The 21,240-nt window shown below is 36.3% G+C and overlaps 2 protein-coding genes across 3 annotated transcripts in view; both read left to right on the top strand.

The window, feature by feature from the left end:
• Positions 1 to 3,366: 3,366 nt before the first annotated feature.
• Positions 3,367 to 8,177, top strand: LOC120334183 (eukaryotic translation initiation factor 5A-1-like). Its single transcript, XM_039401641.2, has one exon. It carries the CDS (start codon positions 3,433 to 3,435, stop codon positions 3,955 to 3,957), a length of 525 nt encoding a protein of 174 aa, XP_039257575.2. The 5' UTR covers positions 3,367 to 3,432; the 3' UTR covers positions 3,958 to 8,177.
• LOC120334286 (E3 ubiquitin-protein ligase SMURF2-like) overlaps positions 8,173 to 21,240 on the top strand; it is a 68,870-nt gene continuing 55,802 nt past the window's right edge. Inside the window, exon 1 of one of the 2 annotated variants that reach the window (XM_039401759.2) lies at positions 8,173 to 8,332. In XM_039401759.2, coding sequence (XP_039257693.2) covers positions 8,281 to 8,332 — 52 coding nt within the window. In that variant the 5' untranslated portion in view covers positions 8,173 to 8,280. The remainder of the gene's footprint in view (positions 8,333 to 21,240) is intronic. The other variant, XM_039401760.2, reaches the window with a different exon arrangement.

The raw sequence follows: 21,240 nt of genomic DNA, 5'->3' as shown, positions 1-21,240 counted from the left end.
ATTGGTACAATAAATAGATATTCGTTAATATGTAATATTATTGAAATTTATTTGATGTGTGCTTTACGGGACGTATCCTCATGTGAGTTGTGCACCCCTGCGTTAGACGATTCAGATGCATTGAGCACTGGCGCTAGTAATCTCGGTGTTCAATTAGAAAACTAATAGGATTTGGCTACTGTCGGTGGTAAAATTAATGAATGTTTAGCCTACCTACCGTATGAAACTGATACATTGAGTTACGTGTGCAGGATTTTGTAGCAATATAACGTCGTAAATATATTTTACACATCGGAACATCCACTAATATTCGATTGATATATTTCTTCATAATTACCATTGAATCCTGAAATTCTAATATAAAATTTTGGCAGCGAAAATACTCAAACTGATTGAGCCAGATTGGCTGATAAATAGCTAGAAACAGGCCGGAATACGATGGCTCATAGTTCACGATCTATTCAAGCAAAAAATAAGTTCAAGTACAGTATTCGAACCTATTTTTTGAAACATTCTTGATCATATTGAGAAGCTAATAAATATATCGGAAATATCGGTCTAAATTTAGCCGATACCGATACACTACGGATACCAAAACTTTGGCCGATATTGCCGATACATCGGTACAACTCTAATCCGGACTCGATTTCGCCATCCCTACTGAGTAAGCATTCATTTTTGTGCGAAGGTTGGCTCGTCGTGCCGCCGCACCACTTATTATCATGCGAATGGATTCGAATCCAATGTGGCATAATTACTGTATGTGCAAGAGGATTGCTGCATTTCTTTCCGTCGTAAAATGGCCCATGTAATTGCTGGTAGGTTACGGCATTCTCTCCCTTCAAGTCCGTGCATATGAAACAAATAACTGACCAACTAAACCCATACCTGACATGGACTAGTGACCGGATGAGAGGCATGGTTCACCCGTATGTTAGTCGTTGGTTCACCATATGATTTTTCCGCGTTGTCGGCTTTCCTCTCTCCCTCGGAATTAATATAAACATTCCATTCAATCCTGTCTCATTAAAATTATATTATAAATTAATGAATTATGTTATATCACGGGGAGGGAATAATACGTAGATATTATTTCTAAGCATCTACTCGGAATCGCGCTACAACAATCAATTTTGAATATCTATGAATAAAACCTCAATTTTATTTTTAAAAACGAAAAACAAAAAATTATCGAAATTGTTGTTAATTCGTCAGTGCTGAACAGCTAAATTATTGGTAGAAAAATAAATTACTGGTCACTAAATACTGGCAACTGTAAAATCTTGGAATGCGTGTTACAAACGTGTTCCCTTTGAGAAATCGCCCGCCCTGGGCGGTATTTCGCAACAACTGTTTCGTCAGCAAAATCGGGCGGACCGGAAATTGTTCGGACTTCATTTGTGGGACTTTCAATGATTTTTTCATGTTTTAAAAATTTAATATTATGCAAAACGTTAAATAAAAATAGTGAGGTATAATTCGAATTTAAACTGCTGGTATATTTAAAACTTAAAAAAATATTGCAGCCGTTCCGGATTTTAGTGTTACTGGAATGATTTGGAACGTCTTTGTGCCACGGTTGCTAGAAAAGTCCAGAAACGATAATTTTGACGGTGAAATGATAATTATTCATTTAGTGGTGAGAAAAGGGAACAGGGTGGACAAAACGGTGTCTTAATCCGTTAAACATGACCAATCGCGTCTTATCGCTCGGTGAATCGTCGCTTGGGTTGAAAGATTTTTTTATAGTCTATATGGCTACAAAACTAATCAGGTTGGCGATACCTGAGTGGAAGTAGTGACTCCTCTACGACCCATGGGCCGGGGCCACGGCTCATCTAATTGAGCCTCGGCCCATCAGGCTATGGGCCGCGGCCCATCAAGTTGTGCAAAGGGACTATTTACTTATGAGCTATATCCTTACTCAGTAGATATTATTTGGTGGTATTTTTTTTCTTTTAACTGACAATAATTTATATATTTTTAATCACATTTTCAACCACTTTACTTGGATTATGTGGCACTTAGGATACAAGCATATTTTAACTTTTCTTCTGTCACTTTTTTATTTTTGCTCAAAGGTATAGTTTTTGAAATAAACTATCTATCTATTTCATTGTGTGAGTGTGTAATTGAACCTGCTTTTACTGTTTTGATAAATTCTTCTACATCTTAATGTTGCTTACCAGTATTGGTAGTTGTATGAATATTGTTTTGGCAAATGGTTCCAATGTATATAGAATTCCAGACCCAGAGTTGCTGCATTCAAATATTTAAAATCAACTTCATTTATATATATGATATGTGGGGTAAATTCAGGTGATTACCATAATTGGATGGAAGAGGTCGTCAGAAGTCTATTACATTTAATTTATCTACCTAAATTTTGTTATATTTCGTGTAAGTTGTCCACAGATCCCTTAAAAAGCATTGCCCGATTCTGAATCGTGTTTTTTGTATTCTTGTATTAATATTTTTATTTTTTTTTGGTGGGCGGGCGCATACTACGTTTTTTAACTTTATTTCAAGTTATGCTCGCCTTCCAGGTATCTCTGCATTTTGTTTGTTTGTCCAGTTTTTGTGTTGTTTTGTTTTCATGTCAGAGTACTGAAATAAATGATTGATTGATTGATTGCCTAACACAGACAGTCCCCGAACTCATAATAGAACTGGCGCGGCGGTGTGGCTCAACGGTCTAAGCGTTATAAATACGCTTGCCACCGCACCTCTAATTACTCTGCGTGGGTTCGCAGGTTCGAATCCCATGCAGGGATGGTTATGTGCGAGAGGATTGCTGGACTCGATTGGATGGATTGCTGCTCGCCGTTGTTGGGTGGTTCACGCTGGTTGGTTCGGCTTCCTCCACCACCAAGTTCATGCTCCCGAAAACAAACAATATAACTAATCCCATACCCGACTTGGCATGGTAACCGGTTGAGAGGCCGTGGTTCGCCATATGGATAAGCTGTCTTATCGGCTTTCCTCTCCTCCGGGATAAATATGTAAATCCTATCCTAACTATAATCTGAAAAATCTGAACAAAATTTTGTCCTAACCCTAACCTGGTACACATACTACAGGAGTATCCTTTTCTGTAGCTTTGTGTTTCGCTATTTTTATATATATGCTCATCGTACAAAAAATGGTGGCATACCGCGATTTTTTTTTTATTCGAATATTGACAATTTTGTAAAAATTGAAAATTTTGGTAATATAATTGAATTTTTCTTGATGGGCCCGCGGCCGCGGCTCATAGCTTGATGGGCCACGGCTCATGTGGCCTAATTCGATGGGCCGTGGCCCCGGCCCATGGGCTGTAGAGGAGTCACCACCCCTGTAGGAGTGGTCAGTTGCTTTAAACTTCTAAAAAGTAAATTTTAATTTTTCAGTCTCTTACTTGACAATAAGTCTTTAATTACCCCGTCATTCAGGATGCCCAAAGGTAAGACAGCTGCAAAATCCGCAGAAAAAAATTGCGATGCCCAAATTGGACTAGATGACGACACGTTTGATTCGGAAGGATCTGGAGCTGCAGAAGTTACTCCGATACAATGCTCAGCACTCCGCAAGAATGGCCATGTAATGATCAAGAATGTTCCGTGCAAAATTGTCGAGATGTCAACCTCCAAGACCGGTAAACATGGCCACGCTAAAGTTCATATGGTCGCCATAGGGGTCTTCGATAAAAAGAAGTACGAAGATATCTGCCCTTCTACTCATAACATGAATGTGCCAGTTATCAAAACCACTACATATACGCTAGTGGGTGTTGACGAGGATGATGAACGTGTGGATGTGATGGACGCTACCGGTACCACGTTGGATTTTAAGCTGCCTGATGATATTAAAGCAAAGGACCTGAAATCGGCAATGGATGACGGAGAGGTGGAAATTCAGGTCATGAGAGCGTGTCAAAGAGAAATGGTGCTTGGATACAAGGTATTGACCACTAAATGAATTGGCAGCCGCACTATAGGACTATTGTACATTAATAATCTTAAAACGGAAGAATTTTTTGGATCCCACATCAACATTGAAAAGAACTTCTGCAGCCTAATTTTGAGTTAATGATTGTTATCTTCGTTCGATGTGGTCTAGTTTTGCACTAAATCTTTCTGGCGGAATAATATCCTGCTAATCGGAGTTGGAAAGTTCTGCCAATCATGCTTCATTGAACATTATATCATTAGATCTTTTTGGCAGAATAATTCCCTACTAATCGGTGTTGGAAAGTACTGCCAACCATGTTTCATTGAACATTATCATGATTAGGAAATAGTACAGAATTAGACCAGACTGCATTTGTTCCATTATTCTGAATTGCTTGTCATTTACTTTTATGTTTGGTAATTGTCACGAGGATTTGTTTTGAATGATATTATACATTTTTATCAAAAATGATCTTAACTGGAATTAAAATTTTTGAAAGGATATAATTTGGCTGATACGCGTGTGTTTGTAAAGTCTTTTTTAAATTGCAAAGGGAATTTTTTGATGCAATATTAAGTGTACATGAGCTTCAAATGTACACTGAGTAAAGTAAAACAAACCTGGTTAAGATATGTTGAAACAGACCTCATAAGAAAATTTAAATGCTATGAACACCCTGTATTATTACCACGTAACAATGTGTGAATTTATTGAATATTTAAAAATTATGGTGTATTAGAAATCTGTCTGGAGAATAATTTTGATTTTGGAATTTCTGAATCCGATTCATATTGTTAAATAATAAAATAAATTGATTTTAGTCTGTAAGGTTGTGTTACAAAAGTTAAGTCTCTACAGAAAATAAAACGCTGATTCCAAATTCATAATCATTATAAATCATTCCTAAACAGCATTCTCTAGAAATTGTATTTCAACTAAAATTTACGAATGTCTAATTCTTCTTGTGCCAGTCTTTCTTTATGATTATCTGCCAAATAAATTGTTTCAATGTAGTGTTGCTGTGTGTCATTCATAAAGCCTATGTTTCATCGTGCTTTCACTATAGGGTGTTTATCCAGTTTGCGATCAACTCTTGTCTGCAGTGCTCTGCACCATATTCAGTTCTAAAAGTGCGTTTAACTCTTCTCGTTTTTTTAAGAATTTTGATAATTATGGAAATATTGTCAGGAAAAGCTCGATTCGAACCAAAAGCGCTGGTTTGACAGGAATGCAAGTACAAGTGTACAAAAGATTGCGTTTATTGCTTCTGGAATCGGGAACAAGTCTTTATTATAATCTGCACTAAAGCTATGTTTTTTTTAATTATTTTAATAAATGCGCAAACAAAATTGATAACCACTTATTAGTGAGCAAATTTTGTCGAAGTTGTGAAAAGTTTTGGATTGAGTGATTAGACCTTAAGGTCGATGACTTATTTGATCGCAAAGTGGGTAAATAACCCTATACTGCTAACTGATTTGATTATACCGACCATTTGTTAATATATTCCGCATGTAAACTTCTCAAATAAATTATCGCAACCTGATTAAACACTGATATTATTGTAATTCATTTTTCTTCCGCTTGAGTGCGTTTTGTTCTCTTGGAGGGGCGTAGTCCTATCAGTGAGGTTAGATAGATATTTCATACTTTTTGAAAATTTTTAGACCCGCGGTTCCCAAATTTTCACAGACAAATATGTTCCAAGTCTATCTTTTTTGTTTCATCAACATTTTGATTTTCTTCAAAAACTTTCTAAATGAGTCACATAAATGAAAGAAATCTCCGTTAGTTTTTTGTTTTTTTAAAGTCTCGTTTTAGGGTTGCCAGTTTTTTGGTGAATACATAAAATTTTCTTGCAACCCATTAGAAGGTATTTGGTGGATAAGGTAGTATAGAAAAGTCTGATGTTTTAGAAATCCATTCGTATCAGATTACACAATGTTCCAAATTTCTGTTTTTGATTATTCTTCTCTCTGTTGATAAAGCGCTGATTTTTTTGTTCGATTTTTCAACCCTCCGACACCCCCCTTCCCCGTTTTAAATTTTGTGTAAATCAATCTGTTGGATTCGTTGATCTCAGCTATTGTTTGTTTAAAAACAACTGGAAGTCGGGGATGATATAGAAGTGCATTCTCACACACGGTGATTAATTCCATAACAGTTACGTCTTGAAATCAAGAATAAAATGAAAATTAGGACAAACTTTGGTGCTCTCGAAGTATTCGTACCAATATGGGTTGTTCAGGTTATGTGTCATCTTGGTACGAATACTTCCGGAGCGCCCAAACCCTATAGGTATTCCAAATTTGAAAATTATATTTTTATTGTAGTATTCGGTCATCCTGAATTCTAGCTTGCTTCAAACAAACTTATGGTGGTTATGAGCAGGTGTTAATGATCTGATCTGAAGAGCTGGCTGGAAAGTAATTTGAGCCCTAGTAAATAAGGAGGTCCAGAAATTTGTTTAGAGCCTTAAAAAAAGTTGACAAAAATAACTGTTTTCCATAAATTGATCATTGTTTTGAGTCAATGTGACAGATTTGGCGAATTAAACTTTGGTATTTGGCCTATGGCCTAATAGATTAATTTATAATATTCAAATGCAATATAATACCAATCACTTTTATAGGGATAATCTGTGAATGCTATTTTGAGTCTGCCGGCAATTTCTATCGTGGCGTTTCCTTGCATAAATCTGGTTTCAAGAACCTTTTTTATTGGCTATTACCATCTTACTGTGACAACCAAAAGAAATTGTATTAGGAGTAAAAAAAAATCGTCATAGCACCCCTTTCCTGAGCCCCGAGCTGACCTTTTTGACTGGTTCATATCTCGGTCCTTTTAAGTAATTATCAAGCTTTATCTGAAAAGATTCAGCCTTTTCAATTTTCCATGACCATAATATTTTTGTTTTTCAGCATTTGTTGTGCTGATTCCGTACAATTTGAATCCATTCTAACCCAAAAAATCAATAAAGCATAACAGCCAGAATTATCCCCCCTGTATTTGGATGCAGAAAAATCTGTTTATTATTCGAAACTGGTATTTTAAAATTATCGAAGTAGAATTTCCATATATACAAGTTAAGTCTTATCAGAAGCCTTGTTCAGAGCAGATATTTTGTGCTGAAAATTGATTTTGTCAGACAGCAATTTTATTATGCATTGCCATATAAATAATTCTGACGAGTCATGCTTCATTGCTTTTTTGGTGGGATGGGTTATCATTACAGCAATTCTGTTTTGCTTCGTTGCTTTTCATCTTGTATTTTTGCTGCCATGTTATGGGTGAATGATTTGGCATTGTGGTGCAACAATTCCGTAATGAATTTTATATGAATTAATAAGAATAATTCCATTTTAACCATAGGAACAATGTCGCCAAATTTGACAGCATTAGCTCCTTCTGGTTTGAACAGGATTATTCCGCAAATTTACATGAATTCATGAATGTAGTACAATATCAGTTTAGTTGGAATTTATTTCGTTAAGTATGGCCGTACATGGACTTTAACTCATTTTTACGGTTCATTGATGTTTCATGCTTGACTGACCACAGGAAATTTGTTTTACAGTTTGAATATTTCGGCCGATATATTTTGTTTATATGCTTGTTGTGATCCAATATTTTTTCGTGGTGTTTATTTTCTGGTGTTAATTTTAATTTTTACCCTGTGAGAGTGAAAAGTTGATCAGACGGTTCTTGTGTATTTGAAAATATTCACGTGGCAAACTGGGCAAATTGATTAAAACGTTCTTTGCCAAAAGGACATTTTTTAGTAAAATCATCTGTATGTTTTTAAAATGCAAATGCAATATGTCTCTACAACAGTGGTTTCCAACCTTTCATGGCTAGTGACCTCCTTCTGGAGGCTTTCAGCACTCGTGGCCCCTGTTCATCATTCCAGTAGTATTTATAGCGCTATTTGATTAGTATATTCTAAATTCTATCGTCATTGAACAATCCAATGCCAACAAAATGTGAAAAAACTTCACCAAGTATTTTGTAAAAGGAAAATCAGTTTTACGCCTTTGTTTTGAGTCAAAGTAAGGCTTGGATGGTACTGAAATGTGCTGGACTTTTTTTTATATATATAAATTGACTAACCAAATGCTATTAGCCGTCTAATCAACTTTCCACTCATCCCAGGATCCATAAAAGGTAGATCCAAAATGCTTTTGTGCCCAAAAATGTTTTTTGTGAATAAAATAACAGTTTTCCGATTATTGTGCATTGGACTTAGATTTTATTTAAAAATTTGTAATGTAAATTAGTCCGGTGTTACGACATCTTTGCGGCAACAAAACGACACAAACGATCACCCAGTCGTATCTCAGATGAGACAATATGGCTGCTGCAGATGGAAGGAGAGCCGCTGTCAATAAGATTCGACTTACTGGTGAGTTTGGTTTAATTTTTAATTAGGATGGAATTTTCACGCTTGGTTAATTAAAGCTAGATTATGATTCTGTGGAATTCATCGGTAATGTACTTGTCGGCCCAGGGTTTTCAGACTTCAGGACGACCATAAGACCGTTTGAGTTATGGAATTGATTTACAGTCACGCTATTAGGGAGTTGTTTAAAAACAATAATTTACAAATACATGCGAACATTTTGGGCTTGGAAATAGGGCTGTAGCAATGCAGTAAACGAAGCCTACACATAATCTTAACCGTATTTGTGCTCGAATGGGAATAATCACGCAAAAGAAAAATTGTTTGGAATTTTGGTTCATTCTGATTTGGCTAATAGTAGAATTCATTGGGGCATGACTGGCCAGAATATTTGTGTATTAATATAGGAGTGTTTGTGCTGCATTTTTCACTTTTTGCTTTTCTATTGAGTTTAAATTTGAGTAAAGTTAAAGGCACTCACTCAAGTTCAATTCCTACTCTGCCATGAGTGAGAATCATTGAGGCATTACTGGTCGAAATAATTTAATATTAATACAGAAGAAGTGTTAGTGCTGCTATTTATCGCTTTTTCGTTTCTTTATTTGAATTGGGGTTTGAATATAAGTAACGTAGACAAGGCATAACTTAACAAAATTTGGACTAATCATACCCTAATTTAGAAGTGTTAGTGTTGCTATAAAATTCTTTTTCATTTCTCCGTTTCACTTTAGCTTAACTCTAAGTGAACTTGTCTAAACCAAGTGTAAGTTTGATTCCAACTTTGTTATCAATAAAATTCATTGGAACAAATGTAACTGTAAGATAGAAGTGTTGGTTCTGTTATAATACGCTTATTTCTTCATTTCAATGTAGCCTAATAAATCTTACTAAAATGGTCTAGACTCTAGACCAAGTGTAAGTTTGATTCCGACGTTGCTATCAGTGAAATTCATTGAAGCGTAACTGGTCAGAATAATGTTATTGTAATATGGAGGGGTTGATGCTGCTGTCTATTTACCTAGGTTGAGGTTTACTGAAATAGGCGGGATCCAACCTAGTGGCAATCACTGAGGCATGACTGGTCAGAATAATCATACCATAGTTTAGAAGTGTTGGTGCTGCTATTTCCATCATTTTTTGTTTTTCTATTTAAATGCGGATTGAATCTTGGTGTCCATGGGACGTCCATGATGAATAAGATATTTGAATACTTTTAAAATTAGGTTTCATGTATATTATGTTATTTCATAGTCAATTTTATTTTAGAGATAATTTTGAATTACTGTTGAAGTCGGTCAGTCAGTCGTTTATTCGTTATTACAAAAAACAAGTGCGCAGGAAATAAATGTACTATTTTGTGACAGGAAATCTTTTTAATGCAAACAAAGACTTGCGTGGAGGTGAATTTCAGAATGTATACAGGATATTTAATCATTCAATCTTAGCCATTTTGTGTTTTTATTATTCTTTAAAATCACGAATATCGAATATAACTAGTTTGTAATGTATAGGAAGCAGGGAGGTGTACTCTGTTGGTCGTTGCTGGTTGGACACTTTCTTTTGAAACGTGAAAAATCATTATTTGTGTTATATATTCATAGCAATTTTTCGTAGATTGAAATGCTTTTTAGACCACACGTTTTCAGACCTGTTACTTGGCAAATAGAAATTTCAGTAAGGATAGGATTTACATATTTATCCCGGGGGAGAGGAAAGCCGATACGATGGCTTATCCATATGGCGAACCACGGCCTCTCGTCGGGTATGGGATTAGTTAAAATGTTTGTTTTCGGAAGCATGGACTTGGTGGTGGAGGAAGCCGTAACCGACCAGCGGTTACGTGAACCACCCAACGACGGCGAGGAGTCCAGCAATCCTCTCGCACATAACCATCCCTACATGGGATTCGAACCCACGCAGAGTAATTAGAGGTGCGGTGGCGAGCGTATTCCTAACGCTTAGCCCGTTGAGCCACACCGCTTCACCCACTAATCTAGGACACTTTGCACATTAATTACCGGTATGTTCTCTTTAGATTTAGAATGTGTTCCAAGTTATCTGGGTTCTGTTTACTGTATTTGGATTTTCAATTTGTTCTTGACGTCCTTGGCTAGACCATATAATATGAGCCCAAGACACATAGAGACTTGTGTTATGATTGTGTTTGTTTCTATTTGAACTCCGACCACATTCTTGAATTTACATGAATTTGTGGTCATAGTTTGCGTCATAATTTCAACGATTGTTGAGACATCTTTCATTGTTATTTTTGTATTATGCTTAGTCATTCCTTCTTCTCTGAATAAGGTCCAATACAAGCAGCATTATTACTATAGAAATACAATTTTCATGAGTATCGAAGATGAAAATTGCCGAAATAGAGTTGTTCATCCTAAAAAGTTGAGCGAAAGACAATTGGAGAATTGCTTTTCATAATTTACAGTGTTTATTTTCAGTATTAAGTGTACTGTGTGTTGGCATAATGCTTTTGCAATATTGGACACCAAGTGAATCATTTTGTTATTATGTCGTTGTTATGGAAAAATCGCTTTCCTCTTTAATTACTGGACCAATTGCTTTGAAATTTTTATTGGTTGAAGATTGTATTTTTCGCTAGAAAGCTATTGCTTTTAGTTATTTCAAAATTATCTGTGGGCTCCATGGAATTAGTTTTTTATGCCGACGTCATCAAAATTAACAATCATGTTGAGTGGTTTCATGTTCACATATAAGGGATCTGGAGGAAAAGGCGCTCACATGGTTAAAAATACATAATGTTTTTTTTGCTCTTGTCAATTCAATGAATCTTGCACCGTTTAGCCCAGTGCCTGTATTACTGTAAGGTTAAGCGATACCAACATTCTCTCTTTTGCGTGGTCCAGTTAAATGTCTGAATTTGGTTATATGGCGCACCGACGCCACTGATGTAATTCATGTTCTTTCCAATAATGTGTTCAAATGTATCCACAGACTAAATCAAAAATGGTGGTACATACGCCAAAGACTGTGTCAATACACCAAAGTAAAGTGGGCTAGTCGTGTTGTTTGTCGATCGCTTAAAATTCCTTTTTTACTGTAAATCAAACAATGTTATCTCAGAGCGTCTTTCTTTGATTTTTAAGAGAAATTCACCTCAATATAAGCCCAGTACCGATGCCCCTTAGCAGGACTCTCCAGGACTGTTTATACCTGACTGAATGAATATGCAGGTACCCATAATAAAACAGAACCTGGTATTCTAATGTAAAATAATTTGTGTTTTTCTGACTAAATAATCTGTGATTTCCGCGTCTCCTTCACCCTGAAATATGGACAATCTATAATTTATTGCAATTTGTATGTTTTGGGCCTATTTTAAGTATGGTGAAGAATAAACTAGTTACTTATCGATCTTTAGATCGGTAAGTATGTTGATAGGTATTTGTTTGTTTGTCTGTCTGTCTGTTAGATGCACGCGATATCTCACGAAGGCAAGGTTGAATCTGCTCCAAATACATTTGCATGTGCATTCATCATATCTCGGACCAGAAGCCTATTGATTTTGGATGAATTATGTCGTATAATTAGTGAGTTATTAATTAATTAGTGATGGGACACGCGGTGTCACTATCGAACTATGACACTATGAATCGAAACCGCAGTTTCGATCGATAAGTCTCCGGTCTCCGACCGATATTCTCGTTTCAGATTTCTCGCATGATGAAATAAACTTATTGTCTATTGCCCAAATTCTAGATTGCCAAACCATTTGGATTGAAATCTCTATTAATTCACCATTTCTCAACCTTCGGGCTGGGTATTTTTATTGTTTTTGTGGTCGGAAATGTTCCTTTTATTCGGTGTTAGTACCATTGTTTAGTAATAATAAACTATTAAAACTCTGTAGCCATAAGTCTTCATAATAACTACTGGCTATCTAAATTCAATAGAAAGATGATAACAAATCACATGATATCTATTTACAACTAATAATATATATTTCTGAGGAATCAAAAACCGACATCTTTGTTTGGGATTGTAATTTCTGGTATTTTCATTGTTGACCTCTAACCCAACCTATGTTGATCCACAAAATTCTTTAAGCATGAGTCATCATTATTTGATTTGTAAACATATCCTGTGATAATAAAATGCTGAGTCATTGCTTTTTAAATCCTTTGTTTTTCTAGAACTAATACTTCACAGTTAATACATCATTCCGGGTTAGAATAGGTTTTACATATTTATCCCGTGGAGAGGAAAGCCGATAACGCGACTCAATCATATGCCGAACCACGTCCTCTCGTCCGGTTAACAGACCATGTCGGCAGTAGTGGGATTCAGCTGGTTCGCACCGGATCTATAGAATCATCTCACAGAATTTTATGAGAGCAGCGAACCGGTTAGCATTACTGGTTACTGTCAATGTTCTGTTTGTAACAGAACCGGCTGAAAAATATAACTTTTGTGAGGGAACAGGCTGACAAAAAATTTCAATCCTTTTTTATTTTTTTTTTATTTTTTACCAATTGATCGAATTAATAGTTGGTTAGTTCCCATCCAAATTTGATTTGATCCCATTCCAAGAAATAAACATTTGCATAGAAAAATAATAAAGGCAAAAAAATTATACATACCACAATGATAAAAAAATAAATAAATATAAACACAAACATATTATCCAATACCCATTTTTACATCGTTAGTCCAATTTTAATATTCCAGTTCGATATTCCAAGATATTCCAAGTTTCAATCCCACCACTGCATGTCGGGTATAGAATTAGTTATCCAGCAGTGTTCCCTCTAAGGTCTGGGCGTAAGCGCGCACACAGCTTTCAGAGGCTGCGCGCACGCATAGATTTACTGCGCACAGACGTATTTCGATGTAATGTAACAATGTGCTCGGTTGGCAGGTTGAGAAAGTTTGTTGTTGGCCCACTTATTACCCGGTTAGAACGCCAAAATTTCTTCATTGGTTTTTGCACAAATATTAGTCATTTCCAAAAAAGTGCGCACACACCAAAATTTCTGCACTCACATACTATAAAAAATTAGAGGGAACATTGTTATCCAGCAATTTTTTTCTCATTGGGGTGTAATGAATTGGGAAATCCCGAACCGAAAATATTGTAGCTTCTTACATATCGTTAGTAGATGCGAATAATGTGGTCGCTTTAACATCGCTAAAGAGATCACCCTCTCTGAGTGCGTGTGATCTTGCATTGAGCAAATTTTTTAACAATGCTAGGTAAGAGGTACGTGCAATGAGAATAAATTAAATCAAGTCACTTATTTCGTCTTCAAAGTTTGGAATATTTTTTCACAATGGATTGATGAAAATACCAAATGCTTTAAAATTGTTTTCTTTGTTCTTTGCTCAATTCAGTTATTTTTTATCAGACTTTCCATGGTGAGTAAAACACAGACAAAGAGAGTCATATAGTAAACAAAGACGGTTTGTGTAGAGGTAACCATGGAATTTATCAGAGAGATGATCTTTTTTTGTTCAGCTTGTTCTCAAAGGAGAGTTGCATCAATGATAAACAGACAAATGTGTTAACATGACATGAAGTGTTTCATTTCTGTCGCCCTATTATTATAACACAGCAGTCCTAAACTTGTACCTATTGTTATACTTGTTGAGGTTCATGTTGCACATCCGTGCCAGTAAGGGCTTGAACATGTTTCCCATCACTGTCATAATGTTTAATTATTATGCAGATACTGTTACATTTTTGAGGCAAATAAACATACCTACATACATGACTTAGAAGCATGAGGTACAGTATGTACAGCAGTAAACATTGACTGTTCATTTTGTCAGGCAGTCCTGCCATTTCAAACAAATAGTGCATTATTTGGACGGAAAACGATTTCTGACAGTATGTTCTTCATAACAGTATGGTTTTGGTAACAACTGCGATGGTCGCGCTTAAATATGGATTTAGACACTCGACTAACGTCATACTGTATGTTTGCGAATGTTGAGATGACGACGGTTTGTCTGGTCACGTGGGCGCCACGTTGACTGATGGTGGCGCTGTTGAGCAAGAATCCTCTTCTGGTCACTCATTCGCATGACGTAATACGTCGATTGACACGTGGATCCAATATGGTGGCGGCGACGGTTTTAATTGCTGTTATTAATCTGTGATGCGACGCCCTCTTAATAGCAATATTTTATTTGGTTGACAAGCATATGCAACCCATTCAGCGGCCATACTTGGCTAAATAGGGCACAACATATGCATGCATACACTATTACAGGGTTCATTTTGAATATTATAGAGAGTGGAGTCGGACACATTTACAATTTACTGCGGCTTGCAAAATTCTGTTCCAGGCAATCAAAATCGAACTCTGAGGAAATGAAATTTTGATTGTAAAAATAAAAATTGGCGACCAGTCTTTTTTAATTGATCGATAAGCGATAAGAAAAGGCTTAGTTTTTATAAAATCAAAATTGACTTTGAACTCATTGTAGACGTACAGAATTGTGAATCCGTTGAGAGTTATTATACATTCATCGGCGGCGAGATACTAAAGACAAATAAAGAAGTGAATTTTTTGATGGAAAAACGGCAATATAAAATACTAAAAATAAAACCGTGAATAATTTGTTGTAGGAGACCCGCGACAGATTAAAACAGTGTAAGCACCTATCGGGGTAAACTCCCTCTCCAATTTCGAGGTGTGATATAACACTTTTATTCCTAACCGAGTATAGTTGTATTTAAATATCCAGGAGATGGCGTACAATGAATGCAGATGATACATAACATATTTTTATGCATTACTAGCAAATATCACCCTCTAAACTGGAAGGCTTGGGAACTCACTGAATTGTCATCATCGAATGTGTGCAATTTCATCGAATGTGTGCAATTCCTACTTAAGGAGTTTAAAAATATCACCCCACCTCCATGGTTCATAAACACAATTTGCGCGCGCCATCTACCGACAACATGGGCATGACGCGGTAATTAATTCTGACGTGTGTGTAATTCACCTAGTTCTTTCAATAACCAAATTAATGCGATTCCTAGAAAAAGCGTGTCTAACATGCGTCGATTTGAGTAAACTTTGATTGAACTCTACTTTAACAATACTAGGAAGTAATTATTTAATAATTATTGAATATTTTTATTATTGCAGATGTTTTCGGTTGTCATCCTTTCTGAAATAAAGGTAGTAATGCATAATATGAAGTGTCACTTTTTTCTCAATAGGTTTGTAATTGAAATATAACTGCCAGCGCAGTCCAAGGGCTCCGAAAGGTAATATTCAATTCCGCGGATCTATATTAAGACCATGTTTTACCGAAAATAAGACCTAGCCTATATTTTAAAAATGATTTCAATATAAGCCTCCCCTTGAAATAAGACCGCGACATTATTTATTGACCTAATCGATAGCAAGAAATCTCTCCTACACGTTTTAAATGATAAATATTCCATGTTTTGCAGTTATTTCGAATAAAAACGTGTTATATGTGTGTAAATGGATATCGGTCTTCATATTTTGTATATTTGAAAATCTCGTAATTCGGGGCTCCCGAAGTATTCGAACCAAGATGGCGGACATCGGAATGTAATATGTGTACTAGGTTAGGGTTAGGCCATAATTTTAGGTATAAATACTACGGGAGGCTCTTGGCTAGTCTTCGAACTGATAATAGGACTAAAATAAGGAAAATTGGAAAAAAATTATCGCCTAACCCTAACCTGTTACCCATGTTACGTTCCGATGTATGCCATCTTGGTTCGCATACTTCGGGAGCACCCGTTATTCTCTGCTTTGTAATTTTGTTTTTGATAAATGAAAATAAAGACACATCCCCCGAGAATAAGCCGTAGTGTTATTTTTTTGACGAGTCCTAGTCTTATCTTCGAGTAAACACGGTATATTTATATCATTTAGATATAATGAAAACTTAAGGTATAATCATATAAGAACTGGTTCGCACTGTTGTTCCGCGCCATACTGTTGATTAGGTATCCAGGCAGGATAGCGACTGTCATAATAGCGACATAATCAATTAAGCGACTGTCATACTGGCGACATTCCAAACAGCGACTGTCATGATGGCAACCGCATTAAAACAGCGACTGTTATGATAGCGACTTAACTCCTGTTCACCGAGTCGAATTTCCTTTCATAACTTCAAGAAAATAAAGTGACATGATATGTCATGAAGGCTTCTTGTACAGGAATGACAAATCAAAGTTAAGGTTAGGGGGTGGGGGATGGATTCGACGCGAGTTAAGTCGCTATCATAACAGTCGCTGTTTTAATGCGGTCGCCATTATGACAGTCGGCTGGCTCACTTGATTACGTCGCTATTATGACAGTCGCTATTTGAAACCCGAGCCGTTGATTGGCATACTTCACGATAACGAGTTGAATACCCCGCCACTTGGTCGTACTTCATAATGAAGCACTAAAATGACTTTTCAGACTGGAAGAAATGGCTTCTTAAGTAGTATTTTCAGACTTCTAGACATAATTACTAATTTATTGTGTGCCAGACATATATGACCAATTTTTGATTAATTTACAATTGATAGCTCTATTTAATGTGTTGTTATCAGTAGTTTATAGGTCGAGGGAGACGCCATGAAAGTATATTTAAAATAAAAAAGATTCCGGCGTCTCGACTCTCTCGAGGTATAATCACTAATCTAAGTAATTGCCCGTCACACATATTTGATCAATTTTACCTAACTCTAAGGCGCTTCAATGTCTAGTAATCAGTAGTTAATTTTTCACCATACTGAAAGTGAGCTTCGTACATACAGAAGGTAGCATGACCTAAAATTAGGCTTACCATACGTCCCGGTATAGCCGGGACAGTCCCGGTTTAAGCATATTTTTCTGCCGTCCCGACAATAGACTTAAATGTCCCGGTTTTATATGACAGTCATAATAGTTTATCTATTCGATACTATTACAAAAAAAAATATTTTTAACGGAGACAGCCGATTTACCACTGATTTGCGTCTCACTTCATGACATGAAGGATGAACCATGCGTTAATTTAACACTCAACTAACTGTAATGTCGTTGAATCATCATAATGCCGGAAACAAAGTGCAATTTTTCTAATGAGTTCAAGAATGAGAACAATTCCCATTATTTGAAGTGAAGCCCAATAGAGGATTGTGTAATAAGATTTACAGCTAATTTTGATGCCTGCAATCTCCCCACAATGATAGGAAAACGTTTAAACTTTTACTAACCCGCGGAATCAAACCAAGTTTGACTTGTCCAATCCGCGCCGTTTTTGCTTCAGAAATATGGTAAGCCTACCTAAAATGGCATTTCAGAGCGGAAAGAGACGCGATAAAAAATATTATTAAAAAAAAAGTATACTCAGTCGTCTCGACACAATTACTAATTTGTTGTCTGTCAGACAAATATGACCAATTTTCGATCATTTTACAATTTTATGGCACTAAATTTAATGTTTAGTAATCAGTACACCATGATGAAAATTAACACTTTATTTATATTCAGAATGTAGGAAATGAACTGAAATAGCATTTCAGGGCGAACGCGATAAAAAAAAAATTGAATAAAAAATTCTTCTATTTTAAAGTCATAATTATTGTCTGAGAGATTCGAAAACAAAATTTTTTACGCTAGACTTATTTATTGATATTAGGTAACGTTTTGGTCGCTACGATAGGGTAGCGGTTAAAGTATCAGAATTAACTGTGTTGGCGTCGCAGATCGTACATCTCGGGTTCAAATCCTCGACATTCCACCCAAGATGTCCCGAAATAACAGTAACTCGTTAGATATCAGCAGCGCAACGGCATGTGTAGGGGTTTGTTCGTTTTAGTCATAATCATAATCCAATAAGTTGTCTGTCAGACATATTTAACTAATTTTCGGTAGTTTACGATTTATAGTTTACAATTCACCAATAAAAATTTGCCTTCCTCGATCAAAATTTTGTTGTTTTGTACCGACATTTTTTCCGGCAAAATCCATTTAAAATCGTTTCGGATTTTTATCTTTCCTGCAAATTGATGATGGATCTACAGTTAGTCGAAACATTTATATGTGTGGTCTCATCATTCAATAAAAATTGTTGCTTTTTAGTAATTCACGGAGAAACTATAATTTACCGCACCGATTGTATAGTTTAAAATAAATGATGATTTTTGAAAACTCCCTTTGTGCCGTATAGTTAGTTTTTGTTGGCATACGGAAATTCAAATTTATCGCATAACAATGATATATATTGTTTTAACAAAAAGTAATAATTTTTGAGAACTGTTTTCGTCGCGTGTATTTGGCTATTAGCAGTGTTGGTGAGGCTCAGACCATTCACTGGAGTTCCAGTTATCAAAGACTTGAAATAACTCGATTCATCTCAATGAATTTTCTGAGAATCGTCAACTAACCAACAGTGGGAATTTACTCAGGGATTGACGCGACTCGGATGCAGTGGTGTATCTACGTAAAATGGTACTCTTGGCCAAGTTCAAAAATGCGCTGACCGAAAAATTTTAACGACTGTTGTTGTACGACATTATTTAAGTTAAAATACTGGTTTAAAATATTTTCAATTGAAATTGTTTTATTGAATCATTTTACTAACTTTTCGCACTTTTTTTGCACCCCTTTCCAAACGGCACCCATGGGAAGAGCCATGGATGCCATACTCTAGATACGCCACTACTCAGATGACCTGTGGACTCGCAAGTTCAGCAGACGATATATTCTCCGAAGAGACGAATTGCGTTTCCAATCTATGCAGAATAACTTGTATTATATTTAAGATAAATTATTCAAATATTCCTCCTTTTATTTACACTACCGGACAATAATTGTTATGAATTGCTGCTAAGTTATGTTTCTATCACGATTAGATTATAGAAAGATTGATTGATCATTATGAGTTAACGTATGTTGGCCCCCTATACCCAGTAGTTTGATTCAGGGGGTCGAGTGGACCCGGTTTTTGGAATGTCGGGATAAACAGCGAACGCATTTGTGTTCGAATAGTCCAGTGATTTTCGAACGGTGGGGCGGCCCCGCAACGGCGACGTAGACGATTTTTTGAGGGTGGAACTAATTAAAAATATTTGTCAGATCTGATTTTACCCGCCCTATTTTGAATATTTACATATATTTATTTTGGATATTTAGGTTCCATCAAGTTTTTCAACGTGTTTTTTGAATTGAACATACTTTCGCCTCACTCGGTTATTTGTTGCTTATTGTTAGCTAGTTATTTTTGAGGTGGGTCCCGAGACTTGACAAATTCTAAAAGTTCGAGAACCATTGGTCTACTCTAGAGTAGACGCTACGCGGCCGCAACAAATGAGTAAGAACATGCGCCGCAGCTGACAACTGGCATTATATTTGGCGTTTCGATAGTTATGTATTGGATTTAAGCAAATCATGTCTTGTTAATGCAGGGACGATAGTAGATATGACGATGTTCTTATCATGTAACTACGAATGTACGCTGCCGACGGCTGTCGAACGGGTTCGATTTGGGTGACAACTATTTGATGCCACTTCGTTTTGGATTTCGTGTCCACATATTAAAGCATAGCTTTGTTTTTTTTTTATACTCGGCAGGCCTATGCCAAACGGGTTTCTGTGAGTGACATTCGTACTTTGTTATTATTTTTTAACCTCGTATGCCTTTCAGTTAATCCAAGCAGTCTACTAGATTTAGATATTTCGTCTGCTGGCGATTGAAACTGATATTGTTTCATGATCTATAACGAGCCGAAAGCATAAAGGATTATCGTAATGAATTCACCTTTAACATTTCAACTTTGACCCATTCTAATCGCAGAGAATTTCTTGGCAGATTTCCACAAATCCTACCAATAACAAAGGCTCTAGAGAATTAACCTTTGGTCGCGGGTTCATTCTGCAGGATTATGTTGTATCTAACCAAGGATTTTGGAAACAAGCTAAATCACTGGTATTAAATTCTAGCCCAGATGCGAGGAAGTTTTTTTAAACCCGGGGCCACAAATTTTGCTCACTCATACTGGCGGGCCATGTAAGTGTAACATAAAAAAAACATTTTCCTATTGCCGAGTAACAGTTAGCGGGTCCGTTGGTTTTCAAGTCTTGAGTGTCTAAAAAGCGTTTCAATCTACGGACAATTTCTATGTATGAAACAGAAAAATGTCTTTTTTTTACTTGTAAAAAAAATGGCGTTTCCCTATGGCTACGGCTCAAACTACTGAAGGAATATGGCATTGCGTTTATGTTACTGAGTTGTCCCGTTGTCCGTCGTTCGTACCTATAATATGTCTCTTAAATTTTATCCACTTTGGATGGCCTAGCCGTTAAAGCGTTAGACTTGGCTGTGTTGGCATCACGGATTTCACATTTCAGGTTCAAATCGCATGCCGCCACCTCGCCCAGGGTGTAATTAATCTTGAGAGCGACGCTAATCGGAATAAAATTATGGCCGAACCTGGTACACACACTATACCGAAGTAATCATAAATTCCATTTTTGTCAGCTAAAAGCAAAACAGTCTGAGAGAGTCAATTAGCAGTCAGAAAAATGACCACACTTTTGAAAAGGAGGTCATTCGTTACACTCTTGGATATCTAATAACAACAGATAACATAATACTTGTCTTGTAATTCTTTCACCTTCGGCGCTTTGTGTGATCTTTCCAGGGTCATACTGGCCATTTGGCAGATAACCAAGTATGTCTTGATCGCCAAAAGGCTTTGTGAGGTCACTCATGGTCAGTAACCTATCCATTACACTTAGGTGAAGCTGATAAACCAGTCTTTTACACTTAATGCAATATGTTTATGATACAAAAGGATTTGACTCGAACCGACGAAACTTGAAAAGCGGTTTTAGGCAAATGAGGAAAACAAATTCTTAACTTTTTAAAAGCTTAGAGAGCACCTATTTCTTTTCAATATTTTA

This window comes from Styela clava, chromosome 15 (genome assembly GCF_964204865.1).
Source record: "Styela clava chromosome 15, kaStyClav1.hap1.2, whole genome shotgun sequence".
Lineage (NCBI taxonomy): Eukaryota > Metazoa > Chordata > Ascidiacea > Stolidobranchia > Styelidae > Styela > Styela clava.
Note: the sequence above shows the minus strand (reverse complement) of the source record. Positions and strands in the feature narration are given on the sequence as shown.